General features: G+C 32.1%; 2 protein-coding genes across 2 annotated transcripts; both read left to right on the forward strand.

Annotated features, from left to right (window-relative positions):
- The first annotated feature begins 1357 nt into the window (after positions 1 to 1357).
- Positions 1358 to 3292, forward strand: LOC105770718 (uncharacterized). The gene is made up of 3 exons (XM_012592037.2): positions 1358 to 1769; positions 2728 to 2786; positions 2883 to 3292. The coding sequence occupies exons 1-3, from the start codon at positions 1685 to 1687 to the stop codon at positions 3069 to 3071; spliced, it is 333 nt and encodes a 110-aa protein (XP_012447491.1). The 5' UTR covers positions 1358 to 1684; the 3' UTR covers positions 3072 to 3292.
- A 12483-nt stretch (positions 3293 to 15775) lies between these two features.
- LOC105769411 (QWRF motif-containing protein 2) lies at positions 15776 to 21196 on the forward strand. The gene is made up of 6 exons (XM_012590028.2): positions 15776 to 17423; positions 18500 to 18619; positions 18964 to 19080; positions 19174 to 19263; positions 20374 to 20481; positions 20562 to 21196. Exons 1-6 carry the CDS (start codon positions 16080 to 16082, stop codon positions 20634 to 20636), a joined length of 1854 nt encoding a protein of 617 aa, XP_012445482.1. The 5' UTR covers positions 15776 to 16079; the 3' UTR covers positions 20637 to 21196.
- The last annotated feature ends 1366 nt before the right edge of the window (positions 21197 to 22562 follow it).

A 22562-nucleotide genomic window follows, 5' to 3' on the forward strand; every position in this document is an offset into this window, starting at 1 on the left:
ATACGGTTTTGATTTCCAAAAGCCGAACCCAACCAATACACCCTCTAAATTCCGATCAATCTTCCAAAATTTTATTATTAGCGGTTTTACCATTTAGATGGAATATTGTTCGCCATTCGAACTCTAGCATCAAATCTCACTTGTCTTGTTATTCACCGTAGGCCCAGTACCTGCTGCCAGATGCCTCTTTAGAAATTGCAGGTGAAAAAAGAGATGGTCCAGTCCAGTCTCTCTTTTAAAAAATGAAGATGGGCTTAAAACCATCTTTTTCCACCTATTGGATGGTAAAGCTCCTTTTCCTACTCTTGAGTCCTAGATATTCCAACAACTAAACAGGCCTAATCCCCCGGGACACAGAACCACTTTACTGGCTGCGGCTGGACCACAAAGCTTCTTTCATTTAGGAGAGTAAATTGCTGCTAGATATAACGAAGGCATTTCTATTTCTTCTATTTCTAATGCTTATGACCAAAACTTAAAGACTCTATGTTACTCCCAAGTGCTTCGCAGCTTATCAATAATGAAATATCGAATCCTATTTTAGTCCTAATTTCAGTACTGCTTTCTAGGGTGTTGGTGGCGTCCATTTTTAGAGTAAGCTTTTACTCCTTGGCTGCGTCTTGTAGCCCTTGCATGCGTACAACTAAAGTTAATTATTACCAAAAGCTGGCAGGCAGCCTTTTTAGTTATTAACTTACAGCAACACCTGTAGACAAAATCGTCACTTTTCACGCTTATCACCTCCATTCTTCCACAAGCCACCGATTGTAATAAAGGGTTGTTTCAAAACTGGCGGTCACTATTCTTCCCCCTGAGCTTTAATGGTTGGTAAGTGTTTAATCGGTAGTATTGCAGTAGTAATATTTAATGGAGTGAGGGAAATCGAACGCCGTGCCTCTCGGCATACGCGAAGCCAACGCTATATCAATTGAGCTACAACTTTTCTGCAACTCTATTTGCTTCCCTAATTTTCATTAGGGCTATGGCGAATCCATCTATGTCTGAGAGAAAGCAAGCAAACGATGAGGTGTGTAACAGAGAAACCAAAGTGCACGGCAACTGGCTCAAAACAAATGCTAAAAAGGGTTTCCGAGACACGAACGTACGTGGCGAATGGCTCGCGTTCCCAGCAAACATTTTTTGTTTTTTGTTTTACCGCATTGATGTCTTCATTCATTTCTCACAATGACACTGTTCCCTCCCATGCATAAATCAATGGCATTTAATCCTTTTCTGCATCCCTACAGCCATGAGAGATCAGACAATGAAACTCACATGCCTTCTTTTATTATTTCACTTACCCCACCATTAAAGTTCCAAACTTTTTTACATTATATATTTTTTATATTATCAAGCACACTGCATATTCAAAGCCTCAAAGGCATGGCATGGGCCGCCCTTAGGCACTAGAGACATAGTTACTAGCCACCTTTCTTCATTGCCTTATCTCCACGGATTTTCCGGTCGACTTTGTTTGAAGTTGCTCCATTTTGGGGGTGACGAAAGCTGGATTCCATTTTTTTTTTTGTCTTTAAATATATTTTGGTGGCTGGAAAATAGTTTCATGCGCTGACTCGGTTGCTGCATAAAAGGCATTTTTTCCAGGGTGTAATTGTAGTTGGGAAAAATCAACTCTTTGTTCGGAGGGGGACTCATCAATTCATCTGCCAATAACACTGGCATTATGAAGGTTCCTGGGATTTGGGTTTTCTTCTTTGTGATCGGGACAGCTTTGTTCGTCTTTGCCTTCAGCAGCTCCTCCATTCCTGGTAATGTTTTACCTCGTACTAGTTCATTTCTCTTCTGTTAATTGGCCTACATAACCATCAAGACAAAATTCCTGTGTTTGTTTTCATTACTGGAATTCGGCTAATAGCTGCATTGGAAGATGGCTTAAGTTATAGTTAATGCAGCTTCTTAACATTATTTATCTGTTAATGATCTGACTGATCTTATCAAAAGCACTCTCTAGCTACCACTACCTACATTTGAAATTTATTAAACTTTTGTTTTTAAGAAATTTAGAAGATTTAAAAATATAAGTTAAATGGTTAAAATTTTTTGTATTAAATTTAAATTCATTACAATATCAATTGCCAATAAATTTAAATTAATTTTAATAATGTAAATAATTGGGTTTATGTTTTTGAAATGGGAAAAGAAAATAAAAATAAAATTCAAAATACAACAAACCAAAAACTTAAGTTTAACTTTTCTTTTGTGCAATTATATTTGAGATGTTGATTGTTTAGTCCATAAACAATGAACCTTCAATCTACAACTCTGGTAAACTGCACATGGCTCGTTGCTATTTAAAGAATTAAATGACCTCACTGCATGCTATTTCTTGTTATATAAGTTTGTAGTGTCAATAATTTTGTTACCTTCAAAGAAGAAAAAGGTTAATAATTTCGGTCAACCGTCTCAATTCTCAAGCTGTCTTTTACAGAGATTTGTTTTGGATCTTCATTCTTTGGGTTTAAATAAATAATTTAGTGATCTATTTCAATCGTATTTATAACTAGTTGATCAATAATTGCAGGCTTTGGTTGGCCCATATCTAAATCATGCCAATAAAATGATGTAGCTTAAAATTGCGGTTTTGCATGTTAAAAAGTAAATGCATGACGTTAGTAAATCAAGTTAAATAGCAGCAACCAGATACATGTCACTGTTGGAATCAATCATTATTACATGTTTAATAGTGACCAGCTTCTTAAATGTCAGGTATGGATTTGCAGCATGTTGATGGTACGAGTATGAGTGAAACAAGTAGAAAGCTGAAGGTATACACATTCACTACATGCATGGCCACAATCTGCAAAGAGAACCCTTTTCTTTCGTTTCCGATTTTGAGACATTTTCTCATCTGAAATTTGCAGGGGAGTGGATACAGTCCAAGCAATGAAAAGAGGAGCAATGTGGATGTGGATGATTACGATCCTATTGATCCAGTTCCAAGCTCCAAAGCATCCATAAAACCTGGTCCTATTGAGCATGGTACTCCTCTTATTCCCTACATCCCAAAACCCTCACCTCCAGATCATCCCAAAATTGGTGGTTCCACTTAGCCATCCAAAAAAATCTTCTGAAGAACATGCGAATGTAATATCTGTATCGTACCTCGTGTTTTAACCAGCTTTGTTCTCTGAATCCCGTCTATTCAATAACTTCAAGTTGCCTATATGTATGCAGCTTATGCTTGTGTTGAATCTGTTTGGCATTGGCCTTGTATCCTGAATATCACTTCTTTTAAGTTAATTTGATTGCCATTTGTATTGGTTTTCCTTCATATCATCAAATCCTTGATCTCCAAACCCATCAATTATCATAAAATTCATAGCTGAAGTGCCAATTTCTTTCATGACCCCAGCAGCTTAATGAAACACACAGAAGGGTCATGATAAAAAGAGTTTGTGAAAGCGACTGCTTTCATTTGGTCCCCTTTCCTTTGGTTATCTATGCCTTATGGAAAGGGGTAGAGGAGATATCATAATCACCAAAGCAATGGGACCGAAGAAAGCTAGCTCATTTATCCTGCCCATTTTGCTTCAACTACCATGTGATAGAGTTTGAGAACGTTGCTTGAAAATGGATTAGTTACTTTGATTACAATGACATGTTGATTGGCTTCCCCATCCAGCATGGTTTAATGCAAAACCAGTTTGTTTTTGCTTGACTGGTTTTGTAGTAAATGGTGGTTCAACGGGTGAGCAAAATTTGATTCGGCTCGTAAAAGTGAAAAAAAATTGAGTTTCAAATTAGTTAAATTAAATTAATCGAGTTAATTGAATCAACTCAACTTTTTTTTTCGAATTTTGTGTTCAAATTGAATTAAATTTTTGAATTAATAAACCAAATGACAAACTCTTTTACTTCCCTTCCCCTCAACTCCCTCAAATCCTTTTATTTTCTCTCAAAAATTTTACTTCCCCAAACCTTCGAAATTTTTTTACTTCTCTCCCAAAGCTTTTACTTCCCCCAAATCCCCTACCTTTTATTTTATCCCCAAAACTTCTACTTCCCCCTAAATCCCTCAAAACATTTTTCTTTTACTTTCATCTTAAGACTTTTACTTTCCCCAAACCCTCCAAAAATTTTTCCATTTATTATATATTTTTATTTTTAAAATAGAAGGCAACAAGAATCAATAGATAATTGAAGCAACTAAGCAAAGAAAGAAGCTAACACGTATATAAAAATTAATAAATAAATTATAAAGGGATGAAAGTTAATAACAAATTTGATTAATGTGGGCAAATTTGATTATGGTAGGTGGCAGTGACTATAATGACCCAAAGTCATTTTTTTTATTTAATTTGAAAAATATATTTGATTCGATTCGAATTCCATATCATTCAACTTGATTCGAGAAAATTTCAAATCGAGTTAGGATGATAAAATATGATTCGTCAACTCGATTAACTCGAAATCTTTTCATTCGATTCAATCAAACGCCCACCCTTAAATACAGCTGGAGGAACTGTTAATCTCTCACTTGTTTACCATGGAGAGAAAACCAGTGGGGGGATAACTTTTTTTTTTTGGTAAAGAAGAAATTACAACTCAAGTATCAAACATTTACAAAAAGTCATCACATAATTCTCATCAACCAACCGTAACTCCGATTCTCTCACTCACACAACCTTGACAATGGTATAACTTTAATACCAATTATACAATGCTTGTCATTCATGTATTCAAAAAAGAAATCCTATTTCTTCAGCGGGGGAACAAATATTTTTGTTGCGTCTGCTGCAAGCAATAGCTTCATTAAGCAAAGGTAAAAGCCATGATATGATAACAGCCGACATAGTGATCAATTAGACAAACAGACTACTCTGATCAGATTTGTATGAAATTGGGATCCTTTTATGGAGATGGTCCTTTGATGGAATTTAATGGAAGCTTGTTTTTGGTGTCCCAAAATATTGTGATTATGATTTGTGGAATTTTGGGAAATTTAGGTCGTCTTCTTTTTTCTCTTTGTGTACTTCATGAATCAAATTTGTTCACGACAGATTCCTTGGGTGATGCATTGAACAAAACTTGAGGACCACCGAGAAAAAAAATGGATTCATTGCTTAAATAAATGTTTTATGACAGGACGAAGCCAGAACAAAATTTTAGGGGGCCGAATGAAATTTTAATTTTTTATGGTTTATATCGTTAGAATTTTTAAAGAATTAAATCGAATTTTTATAATTTTAAAAGGGCAAAGTGTAATTTTACCTTTACTAATTTAAAATTTTTTTAAAAAATTAAATAGCCTAAATAACAATTTTTCATTTTAGGGGACGGGAAATCGCCTCTGCTTTATGAGTCTGATTTAATGCACAACTGTTAATAAATTAAAATGATTATGCTTCCTAGTACAGACATGTTGAGCTTAATGGTCATTTGTAGGTAGTAGGGATATAGTACTAAGATTAGAGCATAATTGGGATATATGATTGTGACTTTCCCTTTAAGATGCACCTAGACAAGTCTTTTTTTTGGTTAATATGTGAATATTTTTTAAATAAATATTGATTTCAATTACATTTTTACACCTCATTGTGAGTTGGATTGTCTTTTTAGTTTAATGGTTTAATTCAATTTCAATTAAATAACTTTAGGTATATTTTTATTTAAAATTTAATTATAAAAATACATTATTGTAACATCTTCAATACCCTTGAGTCGAGAACAATGTTAAATTGAGAGTAAATAAGTTAGAATTTGAGAAGGTTATAAAATAGAAATCATAAGCGTTAGTAGAAGGTGAAGAAAGATATTCAAGGTAATTGAAAAGAATATATGAGAAATAAATTGAGGTATTGACTAGATTGTAAGAGAGTGAAAAGTGAGAAAATTAAGAGATAGAATGATTAGATTGAATTGAAAGAAAAATGAGGAGCCACTAAAGGTGAATTTTGACCAAAAGAAAATATGACACATGAATAGTATTGTAGAGAAAGTTAAGGGATTAAATGGTCAATACTCAATTTAGATAATTATGGAAAGAATAATGATTAAGGACTAAATTGGTGTAAAAGCATGATTGGTGGAAATATTTTAATAATTATTATTTTTAATTATTAAATTAATAGATTTAATTTTACAACAATGTAGAAAAGATGATAACATTCACATTTATTCATCTTTTCTCCCACACGTCACTTATTTCATGAACAGCCAAAGTTTTAGTTTTATTCATTTTGGTCCTTTTCACCATTTTCAAGCCTTCCAAGCTTTATTCCTCCAATTTCTTTCATAAATATTTAGTGAAATTAAAAAGAGAAACCTAGTTGTTATGATAGTTTTGTAGTTGTCCTGGAAAAGAGAGAAAACAAAAATTAGGGTTTGATTACAACAGATCAAGGTAAGAATGATAAGTTTTATATGGATTTCATGTTAGTTTTATTCAAATAGTATAGATATGGCATTTGATTATAATTTTGATAAATAAATCTTGTATATTTGATATGAAAATGAATAAAAAGAGAAGAGAAAAGATTAACAAGTTGGGGACAAAGGCAAAGAAATAGCTAAAGAGTAGAAGAAGAAGAAAAAGAAAGCTTGATTCTATGCCTTTGGTAGTAGGGGTGAGCAAAATCCGATTCGATTAAAAAATTCAATAAAAAATTTAAATTTTGAATTAAGTAGTTTGAGTTAATCGAGTTATTCGGACCAACTCGAATAAAAAATAAAAAAATTCAATTTAACTCGAATATGAATTACACATCTCGAGTTATCTGAAAATCCGAATAAGAAAAGACAAAACTACATCGTTTTGATAAATGTTTACCCATCAACCTTACTTATGTAGTTAAATAATTTTGTATTTCACGCAACATTGAGTATAAATAATATGATTCAATAACTTAACTCAACTTGACTCGAAACTTTTTTACTCGATTCGACTCAAATTGAGTTCGATTGCTAAAATAGGATTCATCAACTCAACTAACTCGAAATTTTTTTACTCGACTCAATCGAATGTTCACCCCTATTTGGTAGTAAGTACAACAAGAATTTACTTAAATAATATCTAAATATAGAATTTTGTTAGATTAGTTATATTTATGTGATTAATTTTATACATGATTATGTTAATATCTAATATGAGATAGATTAGTGAATGTATTGAAATTTAATACGAGGTTGGTTAATATTTAATAATTTGTTTTATTTATTTTAATATTATATATTATCTTATAAAACTTTATGTTTAAATTTTGATTTTGTTTGGAGTAAGGTGAAATGTTTAAAATTGAGAATAAAATGTAGAATATATATTTTTAATACTTTAAAATTTATACTTATTAAAAATTTAATTATATTCCATAATTAATTTCAAATAACATGTCAAACAATTTTACAACTTAAATTTAGTATTTAAATTTTCAATACCTAATTTTTCAACACTTTTTTTATATGTAAGTTAAAAGGATGAAAATAATTGAATAATTTACACTAGTGCTATATCAACCCTGTAAGAAAATAAAGACAATATTAAAATTTATAACTAAGGACTTTTAAAAAATAAAATTATTGATAAAGAAATAGAAAAATCATAAATAATTACTAATAAAATTGAAAAAAATTATTTTTATTTTTAAAAATATTAAATTTCTCATATAATTTAATAATGAATTATTCCTCTTGTGTAAAAATCTCTTTCTTTGAAAAAATTGAGTTGATGTCTAATTAATTAGTGAGATTAACTCAATCAAAATATTAATGATAATTAGATTGTTCCACCCATGAAGTGGGTAATTTTTTTAGTAAAATGTATATTTATTAAAATTAATATAAAAATAAATCTTATGCTATTTTTATTAATTTTATATAAAATATTATTGTAATAATATAATTTATTTTGTAAAAAGTATGATTTTTTGTCATTTTCCAATTGAGTCTTCGTCTAGTTGTCTCATAAAATAAACTTAGTCAAAGATTTAAATATTACCATATATTACAATTACTGAATATGTAACATTTAAATTTGTTAAAAGATAAATCTAATAATGTATGATCTATATCTACGTTATTATTTAAGCTCATAATTGATTTCATCTCATGAGTCAATCAAATGCCAAACCAGTTGAAAAATGAAAAAAAAAGACTTTCTATAACATAAGTTATATTATTATGAAGGTGTTTGTTTTATATTTTTATATAAAATCTATAAAAACCATATAATAAAAATTGAACCGAAGACACCGTAATTTTAAACCTTCAACCTCATCATTTCAACCAAATCTTAATTTGGTTTTTATATAAACTTTTAATAAATATAGTAGAATCTATATCTATATTATTAAGCCCCATCGAGGTGGTATTACTCATTAATTGAGTACCAACTTAATTGAGAAATAACTAAAATCATTATTTATATAAAAATAAATTATATTATTACGATAGTGTTTTTGTGTTTTTTATATAAGTTATTTAAAAATACACATAAATGAGAGTTTATATTTTATATAAAATATTAAAATGCACTTATTTAAATTTTATATTATAAATATAAAATATGGAGGACGAAATTCCAAATGTACGAATTATAGAGACTTAGAGTAATGGTTGTTTGAATCGATTGAACCAACCGAGGTACTACGTCGGAGAGAGACATCAAATTGATTGATCTGCGAACTGGTATAAATTGGTAGAACTATACTAAAAAACCATTTGAATTATTTTTTTAAAATAATTTTATTTTTATGTTTTAATTATTTATTTAATCGAACCATATGAACCAATGATATAACCAGTTTAAACACCGTTTTGGTTCTAAAAACTTTGCTTAGAATATATTTAATTTTCAAATTTTTACTCTATGATTTGACAAAACAAATAATCAATTTAACATAAAGTGTGAGTGGACTATACTAATTAAAGGTAAATTTAAAACTATACTTTAATTTTATACAAATTCCACCACTTTACTTTTTTTTATTAAATTTGCCACTAAAGTTTCATTTTGAATAAATTTTACTATTAAATCTTATTTTTATGTTAATACTTAACGCAATGTTATTAGTATTTTATTTTAATAGTTGCCATTAGTATAATAAATATTTATAAAGATAAACTTATATTTTCCTTTTATATATATCTATATATTATTTTCAAGTCTTTCTTTTGTTAAATAAAAGTACAAGTTAATTTATTATTTTCTGTAGTATTTTATAAATTTAACTTATTTCTAATTATGAAAATAAATATTTGAAAAAAATTATAAAATACAAAAAATCTTTTAAGGTTTGTTTAATAAATAAAATAAAAAATTAATAAAAATTTTATTTAAATTTATTTAGTAAACAAATCACTTAAAGTTTATTTAATTTTTGGCAAATCTTAAAGGACGTTTGGTTCAAGTCATGATTTTCAAAGGTAAAGTGAATGTGTGATTTTCAAGGGTAATGTGATTGGGGGAATTTGGGTCGTGAAAGTTTATATATATATATATATATTTTCCTTTTAATGATCTTATTCCTTCAACTAAAACAAATAACGGGAGTTTTAAGAAAAACTTTAAAATTAAAATTAAGATTTAGAAAAAGCAAAGAAAGAAATAGTTAAAATTTCGGGGAAAATTAAGAGAAAAGATTGTATAAAACAGTGACATCATGTCATTTGTACCCATTTTCCAATAGTTTTATGCCACATCAGCATTTTTATCTTGAATTTTAGCATATTCAACCTGAAAAAAAATCAAATCCAAATTAAAATCCTAAAATTCAGGATGAAATTACTGTTGTGACATAAAACTATTGGAAAGAGATAATATCCCTATTTCATACAGTCCTTTCTCGGAAATCAATGATATGAAACTCTAGTAAAAGTAAATTACCTATTTGATTCAAGGGTTTGATTCATTGATATAAAGATGAATTTCAATGTTGTTTGATAAATTGATTATAGTTACCAACAATCACCTAGTAACTTAATCTATAACAACCTATTTTCAGTAAAATCGGAATAGTGGTTTGGGGACCACAAGTTCAAGTCCGAAAGAAAATTTATTTTAAAATTATTTTATGGTCTATCGTATGACAGGAATATCGTGTAAAAATTTTGTTAAGAAAATTTTATCGATTACATGTTTAATTGATAAAATGATCAAATTGCATAAAATGTAAAAGTTGAGTTCTATTAGCTATAGGTATCAAATAACTATGTAATTCAAAATTTGAGGTCATTAAATGGCAAATAGACCATTAAGAGGAGTTAGTAGATAAGTATGATGATTCATCAATGGAAAATTAAATAAAGAAAAGGACTAAATTGGAAAGATGAAATAATAAAAGATGATATTTTAATTAAAAAGAAATACCATCATTTTATATCATCTTTCCCAAATAAAAAGACATGGAAACCCTATTTAGAAGAGCTTGAAGATAACAAGCTTATTTGGCTTAATTGGGTTTGTTTTCTTGTTCTATTTTTAGGAATTTTCATATTTTCGAGATCGTAATAGCTTAATTTAGCTATCGCGGGGATTAATTTGTAAAGTTGCCAAAGTGCTAGGGTTTTTCCATTGATGAGTATAGTTGAATTGTAAAATTTTTATGGTAGAAAATAAAAGGTTGATGATAGATAAACAACTTTTGTAAAGGAAATTTTGATGAAATTATGATTTAGGGACTAAATTGAAAAGATGTACAATTCATGGAAAAATTCTAAATTTTTTGAATTATATGGGTTGCTATTGTTACATGTAAAAATCGACTAGGCTTGGAATAAGGATTAAATTGCAAGAATTTCATTTTTCGAGCTTAGGGACGAAATTATAATTAAATGAAAGTATAGGGGCAAAATGGTAAGTTTTCCAAATATGTGAATTGAATTGAATATGAATTTATGTTAAATTCATTTATATAGATCTGGATAAACCAAATACGAAGTTAGAACGAGGAAAAGAGAATGTATCAGATTAGTAGATTACAAATACACGAAAATTTGTCGAGGTAAGTTCGTGTAAATAAATTGTATATTTATATGTTGGAATTGAATGTTATGTATGTGAATTGTAATGGTCATGTGTGAAAATCAATTACATATCCGACAATGTTCGACAAGTATTATGCCCCGTTTGAATAAATGAAATTCGATGGATACAGGGTTCCTGAATTGGTTGTGGTCCTGCATGTGTTGCGGATGCACCATGGCTTGAAAAAGCGTCCTTTTATTAGCTCTCATGAGCATCTCAATATTTGGCTCTCACGAGCTTCCCGTTATATGATTCTTGCGAGTTTCCCGTTAATAGCTCTTCAGAGCATCCCGATTGGTTGTGATTATGCATGTGCTGTGGACACACCATAGCTCTTATGAGTGTCCCGATATATGGCTCTCCGGAGCTTCTCGATTAAATGATTTTTCATAAGCTTCCTGATTAATGGCTCTCCGGAGCTTCCCGATAATGGCTCACTTGAACTTCCCGATTACATCTCTTATGAGCTTCCTATTACATGACTCATATGAGCTTCCCATTATATGGATCAAGAGAGTGCTTCTCGTTTATGTGCTCCAATGATCACGTCTTCATTTCTATTTTGTTATTCAAAATTGCTTCTCTTTTACTATTAAAAATAATTAATAGAAAAATTGGATTTAAAAGTTTGCATGGGACAAATAATCCAAATGATAGGTTAATTTTGTTGATTGTTTATGCAAGATGGTTAGGAGGAAAGGTAATACAAAACATACACTGCCTTTGCATTATATGCATATACAAATACTAAATGTCTTCAACCTGATACAGGCAATGATTAATAAATAAGTGAAGGTCCACGTCTAATCCTATTATATGAGACTAAGACGCCAAATTTGACTAGCTAAGTTGTTGCCAGGTACTAAAATTATGTCGCCCAATGCTTTATTTCTTTAGGGCTGGCGTAGTCGACACTGGCCTTTTTCTTTATATACCGATGTTCTTAAAGCTTAAACACCCTCAAGTCACTGAAAATTATGTTGAAGAATTTAGCGGTGTTTGATTCAATTCAGCCTTTTTTTTTAAAAAAAAATTTATGGCTTCAATTAGCACGTTTGGAAAAAGAAAAATGTCGCTAAGGCTCTTTCATGAGCTTCCTGATTAATGGCTCTCCGGAGCTTCCCGATAATGACTCGCTTGAACTTCCCGATTACATCTTTTATGAGATTCCTATTACATGGCTCATATGAGCTTCCCGTTATATGGCCCAAGAGAGAGCTTCCCATTTATGTGCTCCTATGAGCACTCTTGAATATAAATTGACGGATTTTAGTTTTGTACAATTTGTGTGTACTACATGTGTATCCATCAATATTTTGAATGATTCAACGGGCAAAGTTCTGACATAAGATAATGTGAGTTCAAAATGAATTAATACTTGTATATACATGAAATACATGGAAATGATGTTACTTGATATACCTGAAGCATGACTTGATTATTACTTGAATGTGGAACTTGCCTGATGACCTTGTTCATCCATGATCAATGGTTACTATATGTGATTATATGACTAACATGATGGTTGAGGATATGTGTTAGGGCTTTTAGCCAAATTACTTAAGTATGCTTTGTATGCTTACTTTAAATGAAAATGAATGGTAAATTAATTTTCTATTATACGAACTTACTAAGCATAAAATGCTTACTCTGTTTTATTTTCTCCGTCTTATAGTACTCTGAAGCTCGTAAAGGTTGGAAGTTGGTCGGAGCTACATCACACTATCCATCGGCCCATTTCGGTATATATAGAAAAATAATTTGGTTATAATGGCATGTATAAGGTAATTTAGCCAATGTTGGCTTAAAAATATATTTTGTTGTGAATAGCCATTGGAATGGCTTGAGTTGGACATATTTTGATATGTATATGTATGTGTGGCTTAATATGTTTGTTGTGTTTAATGTAGTTGAGTAATGGATAATTTATGAGTATGATAATGTACGGTTTGAGATAATATGATTGGAGAAATATGCATATAAGTTTATATAGTTAATTAGGTAAGATTGAATACTTGGACATATGGGGTGTTATGATATGTGTTAAACTTGATTTTGGTTTGATTTAAATGTCTTGTATTGGTTGGTGAAAGTGTTAAAGTGATGATGTAGGTGGAAGACAAAATTGGTGAGAAAAGTGACTTTGGAATTGGCCTATTTTTGTTCACATGGGCAGAGACACGGGCGTGTGTCTCTGCCATGTGTGACACACGGCCTAGCACATAGGTGTGTGTTTTGGCCGTGTGTCCCCTGCATCTTTAAAATTTCAAAACAAAATGCTTAAAAATTTTGACACAGCCTAGCACATGGGCGTGTGGCTCTGCTGTGTGACCCCTTCACTTATTTATTACAAGTCAGTATGCTCACACGATCTAGCACACGGGCGTGTGACTTGGCCGTATGACCCAAGTCAGAGAGCACCCTAATTTAGACACAAGTTGGGACACGACCGTGTGTCTCTATTTAGAATGCTCACATGGCCTAAGACACGGGCGTGTCTCTTGACCGTGTGAGACACATGGCCTGGCCACACGGGCGTATGTCCCTTGCACTTTGGAAAATTTTTGAAATTTTACGAAAAATTCTCTGAGTACCCGGTTTAGTACCGACTTGTTTCTAATGCATATTTTGGGCCTCAATGGCTCATATAAAGGGACAATATGATTGAATATGATTGATTTCTGATATAAATGTTAAATGGTATGAAATATCTGTATTTGATCTGTAAATTTTGGTAATGCTCTATAACCCTGTTCCGGCGACGGATATGGGTTAGGGGTGTTACATAATCTTTTCTTACCTTCTCGATAATAAAGAAAATCATCATTAATTCCTTCATTTATTGACAAATAACCCTATAATGATCACTTAGGAATTTAATTTATCAATAGCATTGAGAATGAAAGAGATCCAATTCTAACCAACAAACATACAATCAATATTTATTTAAGTTAGACCGCATGCTCATACTACACAAATAATCATGCAATCATCACAAATATTAGAAATCAATCGATCGACTAATTATCTAATTGACAAATCAATTATTCTAAGCTATTAAATATTGATGAATACTTAACAAACTCGAACAATTGTAATTAAACCGAAGACGTGCAAATACTAAATAACAAATAAAGATTAAGAGTAATTCGATCTCAAAAACTTGTAGAATCAAACTTCGAATATTACTTCAACTAGAAAGATAGATTTAAAAACCTATAAAATAAAGAAAACAAAATAAAACTAAGAATGGTTGGGTCTCAATCTCCCCAAATCTTAACCTAATAATGTCTATTTATAGGGCTAAAATAATATAATGGAGAAAATACAAAAGTGCCTTTTATTAAATAAAGTAGAATTTTTCTAGGTTTCTTAGCTATTTTAGTGTCGAACTTCCAAGCCGTTTTGGGTGCCTTCCTGATATTTTTGGGCTTCAAGTATGAAATAACTTTAGATAATTTTTTTAATTCTCTCGGAACCTGGGCCCAAAATGAAGGTCTTAGCTCAAGTTGTGGCCGAAATACTAAAACTACATTGTTGAAAGTCTAGAACCACAAAAACTTTGACAAAAAAATTTAAGCTTTTTTTTCTCCAATTATTCTCTAAATCAATAATAAATAGAATATAAGTATAAATGATTTAATTAAGAACATAAATAGCATAATTCAAGGCATGAAACATCACAAATAATTAGTAAATTACACAATTATCAACGATATTTTTGTATAACATTACTACGCTTGGTTTGCGAAGATTATCTTGAGTCAATAATATTACACTCCAAATAGTATTAAGATTGGCATTGGCACTTACAATATAGTCCAACGGAAAAAAATGTTGCAGATTGACTAGCTAAAAGAGTGTATTGCTTAATAGGATCTTGAATGTTTACAATGAACCATCGCAGGATGTCTTAACTTGTTAACGACAGATGCGATTGATGGTGTCTTTTCTAGATTAGCTGTTAGTTAATTGTTTAAGTTATCCCTCTCGTTTTTATCGAAAAATGTAAAATTTCAAGAATAATTTTCTTTCTTATAATTTTGATCAATTTTATCCCTAAACTAAAAAAAATCTAATTAACTTTCAACTTTTGCATGACATAAAGCACAACAGCCTTGTATTCTTACAATAACACGTAGTAATTAATATATTAATTATAACAATATTATATTAAATGTAAGATTTACTTTTTGTAAAAATAAAAGTTTATAATAAAATGAAATGGTTTTTAAGTAATATATTTTAATGAATATTTAGATTAATGTTAAAAAGAATTAAACTCGTGTGAAAATAAATTTTATAATGATAACAATTTAGCAATATGTACATACCATTGACAAAAATAAAACCCAAATGAATCAAACTGAATAATACAATATCTTCAATGATAATTTTATAATTCGATATATTTCATAAAATATTAACAAACATCCTTTACCACTAGTTGAAGGGTTGAAGGATTTGTGGAGTGTTACCAAAATCTTTAAAACAGCCATGTAATAATAATAATTCAACGTTCTCTTAAAAGAATTTAAATTCGAGCGTCGTTAGCATTAGCGTAACGTCTCTCTGAATATTTCAACCTCCTCTCCTCAACATCCTCTTTTCCCTCTCCTTTTCTCCTAAAAATTTCCCCACTACTACTCGCCTCCACGTGTAAATTATTTTCCAATATTACCCTCATCCGTACACGTTGCCCCCTCATCCTCGCGCGTCTCAATCCTCCCTCCCCGCTTCGCGAGTCCAATCCTCTCCCTTCAATTTTTAAAAAGCGATTTAAGAAGAAGGAAAAAAAAAGCAAACCCGAGTACGACTTAACGTTATGCACTCAAATTTCGCCTAAACTGTGCTCATTCCCTTCTTTCATTCTCGCTTTTCCTCTCAAGCTCTCGTTCGTCGCCAACGGTCATTTACAGGCTTAAAACAAGGAAAATTCTGTTAAGCTAGGATTTATATTTAATTAACTCTAAACTCTGATTCTCCTTTTTTTTTCTCCTTTGATGTGAGATTTTCAGGAGGGTTTATAGGGTTTTGGAGAAGAGTGAGGTTAATAATCTGCGAGATTGTGAGGATTCAATTTTGTGAGTGCACAGCAATGGTAGCGACAGTGTCCGCAGCGGTAAACCCCAAACATCGCGGAGGAGTAACACAGCCACACGGCCAACACCAAATCCCCTCACGGCCTCCTTTATTGCCTTCCGACCCCGACAATGCCATCGCTCCCCGCCGTCAAAAGTTCCGTGAAGTCACTTCTCGTTATTTGTCCACACCGTCATCCTCCTCAAATTCTTCTATATCATCGTCGTCTTCTTTCGCGGCTGCTAGCAAACGGTGTCCATCGCCGTTCGTTTCGACGTCAACGACTCCATCAGCTATCAAGCGGTCGCAATCGGTGGAGCGGAGACAGGCGGTGACGCCGCGGCCTAACAATTCTATGAAATTGAGAAGTAGTGACGGTAACAATAATGGCGAATTATCCGCTGCTCAGAAGTTGCTCTTCACTTCGACAAGAAGCTTATCTGTCTCGTTTCAGGGAGATTCGTTTCCCTATCAATTTAATAAAGCTAAACCGGCTCTATCTCCAAGCGCGGCAAGGAAGGGCACGCCGGAGAAGCGAAAACCAACGGCGATCACAACGACACCGGGTAGAGGAACAGATCAAACGGAGAATTCAAACACAGAGCGGTTGCCGGCGAGCTTCAGAAAACCAAATTCGATGAGCCGAAAGGTGGATTGCACCGTCGAGAGGAAGAGGCTAAACGGATCTGTTAACGGAAATGTAGTTAGGGCACTACAAAATTCCATGATTGATAATAGGGATTCAACGGCCGTTACTGCCCTTGGATCTGAGGCTCAATGTGATCCCTCGGCTTCGGATACTGAAAGTGTTTCCTCTGGAAGTACTTCAGGAGCTCCAGAAGGTTCTTGTAATGGTAACGGAGACGTTAAGCGTGGGCCTCGGGGGATAATTGTCCCAGCCCGGTTTTGGCAAGAGACTAATAGTCGGTTACGCAGGTCCGATCCTCTTTCGCCGGTTTCTAAGAAAAATACCGCTCCCTCTAAGATAATTGCACCGGAAAAGTTCGGCATTGATAGTCCTTCATCGTCTCCGAAAGGTGTAGTGAATAGCAGGGGACAGTTATCGCCAGTTCGTGGATCAATTCGGCCTGCATCACCAGGTAAGCTTGGGGCCTCCACTACTTCGTCTCCTTTGAGGGGAATGAGTCCCTCTAGAGTGAGGAGTGGATTGGCTAGTAATTTGGTAAATACTCCATCAATTTTGAGCTTTAATGGTGATGTTCTTAAGATGGGTAAGATTGGGGAGAATAAGGCTTCGGATGCTCATTTTTTGAGGCTACTTCATAATAGGCTGTTGCAATGGCGTTTTGTTAATGCTAGAGCAGATGCTGCTATGTCTTCCCAGAAGTCTAATGCAGAGGTATGGCTTTAAGAATTACCTCTGAATTGTTCTCATGTTGCGTTTACCATTATATTTTCATGATTTATCTATTACGCTTTCTGGTGTTGGTGTGCTTCAGTTTTCCGTTAATATTTTATTTAGAGGTACAACTCACAGCAACGTTGCATGCCATCAACAGTAAAGTATTATGGCTAAGTTTACTTTGTAATTTGGATGGCGAGTTACACAGATCATGACTAGATGATATATTTAATTCCTGCAAATGTATCTTGGCTGCATGGAACTTGTCTTGCTTCTATTGCCTGGATCATTCAGAACTTTTGACCAGATACTCGGGAAGAAGATGGCAAACAAAATTGCTTTTATGGTATAGAAGCAGTTTCCTTATTGTCTGCAAGCAGTCTGTGAGAGTTGTTTTGTAGCTTAAAATTGATCATGTTAACGGAGAGAAGCTGAAGTTTCGGTGAAGGATTGGATTATTAACATGTGGGGTTGGCGTTTTGAATTCTTCCAACAAGTTCTTCTTCCCCTTTATAAACAGCTTTTCCATTAGAAATTCTTACTTCGGCTGTGTAAATGGATATCCTTATACAAATATTTTATAGACGATACTAGAATGGTGTGAAATGAGACTGTATGCCTGCTTTGCATATCAAGGGAATCTAAGAGACACTGAGTTCAGTATACTTTAATTTCAAATTAAGAATAAATTTAGAAAGTTGAATGTTTGATAGGAAGAAGCTGGCTTAATAGTTTCTGACTTTTTTGGTTTAAGGAATGAGTCAAAGAGGGCGTCTATAGTATTTGGAGCAATTTGATCAAATAGAGGCAAGCAGAGTTTGCAGATTATATTTGCTATAGAAACAGGGTGATTGAATGATTCATTCTGAGAAGGAAGAAGCAGGGGAAATAAGAGTTCCATTCAGATTTTTCATGTTTTAACAGCTGATGTGATTAACATTAGTTTCAATTATCGTTTTGCATTGTGTCTCTGAGGGCCTTCATTTAGCTGTCCTATTGTTTCTGAGGCTACTTAAATTATTAATATCTGATGAAAAAAAAATCCTTTTTGTTGTCATGTTCCATTGAAACAGAAAAGTCTCTGTGGTGCATGGATAACTACCTCAAAACTTCGAGAATCTGTTAGAGCCAAAAGAACTGAGTTACAGCTGCTGAAGCAAAAGTTGAAGCTGATTTCCATCCTAAAGGGGCAAGTAAGAACCATCTCCCCATTGTGGAAATTTATCTTGTTGATTTGATTCTTACTTCATTTTGCTAATCTAAACTTGATTTCCGCTAGTTTCTCATTGTCTACCTCTTCCATTACATTTCAAACTGTATATCTCTCTGTCCCGCTCTATCTCTCCTCCCCCATCCCTTTTTCTCTCTTCTCATCAACTTTCCTTGAAATTGAAAGTTGAATGATTTTACTTTCAAGTTGCTCCTTATCTGAAGAAACGTGATATATAATTATTTCAACTGTAATTGCATGTTTCAATTCATGCAATCCTATACTCTTTCACATTTTGACTGCTTTCCGTTTTATTGATGAATGCAGATGATTCTTTTGGATGAATGGGATGTTGTAGACCATGATTATTGCAGTTCATTGTCTGCAGCTACCGAAGCTTTGATGGCAAGCACACTCCGCCTTCCAGTTGTTGCTGGGGCAAGGGTAATTTTCTTCCTTGGTATTCTGTGGTAGCTTGTGAGTTAGCATGTTTCAGTCTTAAAAGGAAACATTTTGGTTTTCTCTTCATTTGTTCAGGCTGATGTCCCAAAATTGAAGGATGCTATATGTTCAGCTGTGGACGTAATGCAGGCAATTTCCTCCTACATCTGCCCATTGTTTTCTAAGGTAATTCTTTCCTTGTTTCTCTCATCCATAGCCTCTGTTTCGTCTCTCCCTTCCCATGTTATTGTTATTTGCAAATTTTAAGTTTCCATCGTCCCTCTTTTAAGCACAAAGTGCAAACATCTTCTTTTCGTAAGAACTAGCTTTCGACAAGCTGCGACCAACAAAAATTAAAATAATAGTAAAATATTGCTACTGATCTTATTTCTTTGACGGAAGCATGAAGGTTGAGTACTTCTTAGTTCTTTCATCTACTAATTTGTTTTTTTGTTGGGTATTATGCCCTGTATTTAAAATGGATAGAGATTTTCTTACATCTAATGATCAAATATAGTTTAAAGCTTAGCTATGACGGAAAGAAATACGATGATCTCATGAATCTGCGTTTGTATAAAGGTATAGGTTTAAGTCTTCTGGGCTTAGTTTGCTTCCTAATCTGTTTGAATGATGAGGTTATACCATGGGTGGTGCTGTTTTCATCAACCCAAGGTAGTTTAAATAAGCATTCATAATACAGCTAACATTATCAGATTACCTGTCAGTTTTTACTTGTTTTTGTACATCTGATGTAGCCTTCATCAACAAATAAACCAGCACTTGTCTTTTCTTCTCCTGTTGTCCTATTTTTACTCAGAATATTTTCTTACCTGACTAAAGGAACCAGAAACTGATTTGTATTGTTAGAAATGCATGTAACCAGTCTTAAGAAGTTAATAGAGTGCCACAATGTGAAATATTGTTCATGTTATAAGCATAAGCCTTAGAACTCGCTTGATCTCTCGAGTCCATTGGATGGTCATTAGTTAAGACTGTAACTACAGCCACTGAACATATTGATTTGATGCTAGTTACAGCTGCTTGTTTTTTCAATCAATTCTGTAAGCATTAAAAAATGACGCATCAAATTACGCATCTTGCTTTGGGTTGAGGATGACAATGGAATTTACCACTGACATAGGAACTCTACTGACATATTAAATTAGCTCACTTCCTTCAGTGAAAATTTTGGTTTTTATCCTTTTTCCCCTTTATTTTTATCAAATTTCGTTTGTCATTTCATGCTTTTATCTTTTTCTTTTCTTTTTTTTTTAAATTTATTTTTTCGGTTGATAGATTGCAGACGTCAACTCTTTGATGGGAGAACTTCGACATATAAGTTCAAATGAGATTGCTTTACTTGACCACTGTCAAGAACTTGTATCAACAATTGCAGCTATGCAGGTAAATATCTTATTTATAGTTTTATTAGAGGAATTGCTGTTTATAAATGCATTTTTTAACCTAACTGTTCTAATGAGCAGGTGAAAGAATGTAGCCTGAGAACACACATATTACAACTAAATCAATTACCATCCAGCATAACAACGAAATTGTAAAGCTCGTGGTGATTTTCACTGCTTTCCTCTAATAACTAACATGACATCAACCACCATTTCCATTTCATCCAAACTAAATAATCAACTAAACCCTTGTGGTTTTATTGCAACCAGTTTGTGCCTCAAAACATCTATTTTTACCCAATTAAACCCTCGATTGAGCGTAAATTGGGTGGAAGCATATGTTTGAAGATATAATTGATTGCAGTTAAAGAATACAGGTTTGGATGATTATATAATTTTAGTTCCGGGGCTTTTTGTATATTCAGGTCCCGAATTTATGGTGCCAAAGGTAAATAAGTTTCCGATGACCAAATCCAATTTTTCAAGCTTGAGAGAGAATTTGGTCTTCTGTTATGATATATGAAATTTTAGCTATATGTGTATTTTGATGTTGTGTGGGCGGGGGGAGTTATTTTTCAATGTGAAATAGTTTTACAGGGGCCCTTTTTTACCCTTTTCCTTAGGCCAAAGGAAAGTATGTATTTTTTTTTGTATAAATGATGCTTCCAATTTTAGTTGAAGGTTCTTAGTATTTGTCGTTGTTTGCTTTCATCTAATCAATTTGGTTTGAATGAAAACAACTTATAACTCCAAGCTTTAAGTGAATTATTTAATATTTTTCTTAGAATTTGCCTAATTGGTGTTTATAATGAATTAAGAACTATTTAATGGAATTAAAACTTGATGAACTACGCTAGTGCATTATTGTCTATAAATATAAATTAGACAGTGGCACCTCATTTAAAATAAACTCTAATGGATTTATTTTTATAAATTTTTAACGATGTATTATTATATATTTTACTAATAAATGTATATTATAACATTGATGTGGTTTTTATTTTTGTCATTTCAAATTTTTATATTATTTTGTATAGTTTTGGATAAAAATTAAATATGGTAATTTAAATATCTTATTTAAAAAGGGCAATTTATTTTTGTTAAAATTTTATATTAAATAAAACAGTAAAATGATTATCAAACACATTTAAAATATTAAAGGTTAATTTATTTTTCATTTTAATGGTTTATCAAACATACGCTATATAATAAATTAAAAATAATATGGACATATCTAAAATGAATTTGAATTAGTTATTTGCGAATCGGAGTAAGCTTAAACAAAATTTTAAGCTTATATTTCGAATTGCGCTAGGCTTAGGCATACATGAAGTATACAAATATCATACATGGACTTGACCCTACCTAGCTCATGAATATCTCTAAAATTCATCATGAGATTTAAAAGTATATATTTTTGAAGAAAAGAATTGTTTAGATTTAAACCCAAAATTTAAAATAAACTATGCAAGTATAAAATTGGATTTTATTTTTATGAAAGAAGAGTACAAAATCTATTCTTTTTTAAAGATAAAATATCTTTTCAATTAAAACCTATAGTTAATGTGAACGGTAACACTTGCAACAACTTTACATCAACAAAACTTTTTTTCATCAAAGTAGTTGGAAGAAAACATTTTTTAAATATTTGGATTAAATTTAAATTATGAAGTGAATATTATTGAAAAATTTTTATTTAAATATCATGGGCTTAAATAAAATTATGATGAATATATAAAACAAAAACAGGGATGACACTGACTTAAGCATATTTTTATCTCATCCCAGAATATTTTTAGTTTTACAGAAGAGAAGGAAATGCATAATAGCCCTTTTCATTGAGGTGTAAATGAGTTGAGTTATCCAATGAAAGAAAAAAGGGAGGAGAAAAAAAGCCAAACGTGTGATCCACAGCATATGCAATAGACGCGGCGAAACGATTGAATGGAACCAAAAAAGCATTGCTTCGGAGCTAATTGTAGTCCCTTTTTCTATCAATAAGCTTTTGTCTTTGTTAGAAAAGGAAAGAAAAGATGGGTTATGCCGTGGAACCCACTTCCAATGGAGGAGGACTAGGGCTCG

This window comes from Gossypium raimondii, chromosome 5 (genome assembly GCF_025698545.1).
Source record: "Gossypium raimondii isolate GPD5lz chromosome 5, ASM2569854v1, whole genome shotgun sequence".
Classification (NCBI taxonomy): domain Eukaryota; kingdom Viridiplantae; phylum Streptophyta; class Magnoliopsida; order Malvales; family Malvaceae; genus Gossypium; species Gossypium raimondii.

Bases quoted from the DNA above. Each gene is read 5' to 3' on its own strand.
- LOC105769411 (XM_012590028.2), top strand. From the start codon at position 16,080: ATGGTAGCGACAGTGTCCGCAGCGGTAAACCCCAAACATCGCGGAGGA. The intron at 18,620-18,963 runs GTAAGAACCATC...TGATGAATGCAG, and splicing joins TTTCCATCCTAAAGGGGCAA to ATGATTCTTTTGGATGAATG. The intron at 19,264-20,373 runs GTAATTCTTTCC...TTCGGTTGATAG, and splicing joins TCTGCCCATTGTTTTCTAAG to ATTGCAGACGTCAACTCTTT.
- LOC105770718 (XM_012592037.2), top strand. From the start codon at position 1,685: ATGAAGGTTCCTGGGATTTGGGTTTTCTTCTTTGTGATCGGGACAGCT. The intron at 1,770-2,727 runs GTAATGTTTTAC...CTTAAATGTCAG, and splicing joins CAGCAGCTCCTCCATTCCTG to GTATGGATTTGCAGCATGTT. The intron at 2,787-2,882 runs GTATACACATTC...TGAAATTTGCAG, and splicing joins AAACAAGTAGAAAGCTGAAG to GGGAGTGGATACAGTCCAAG.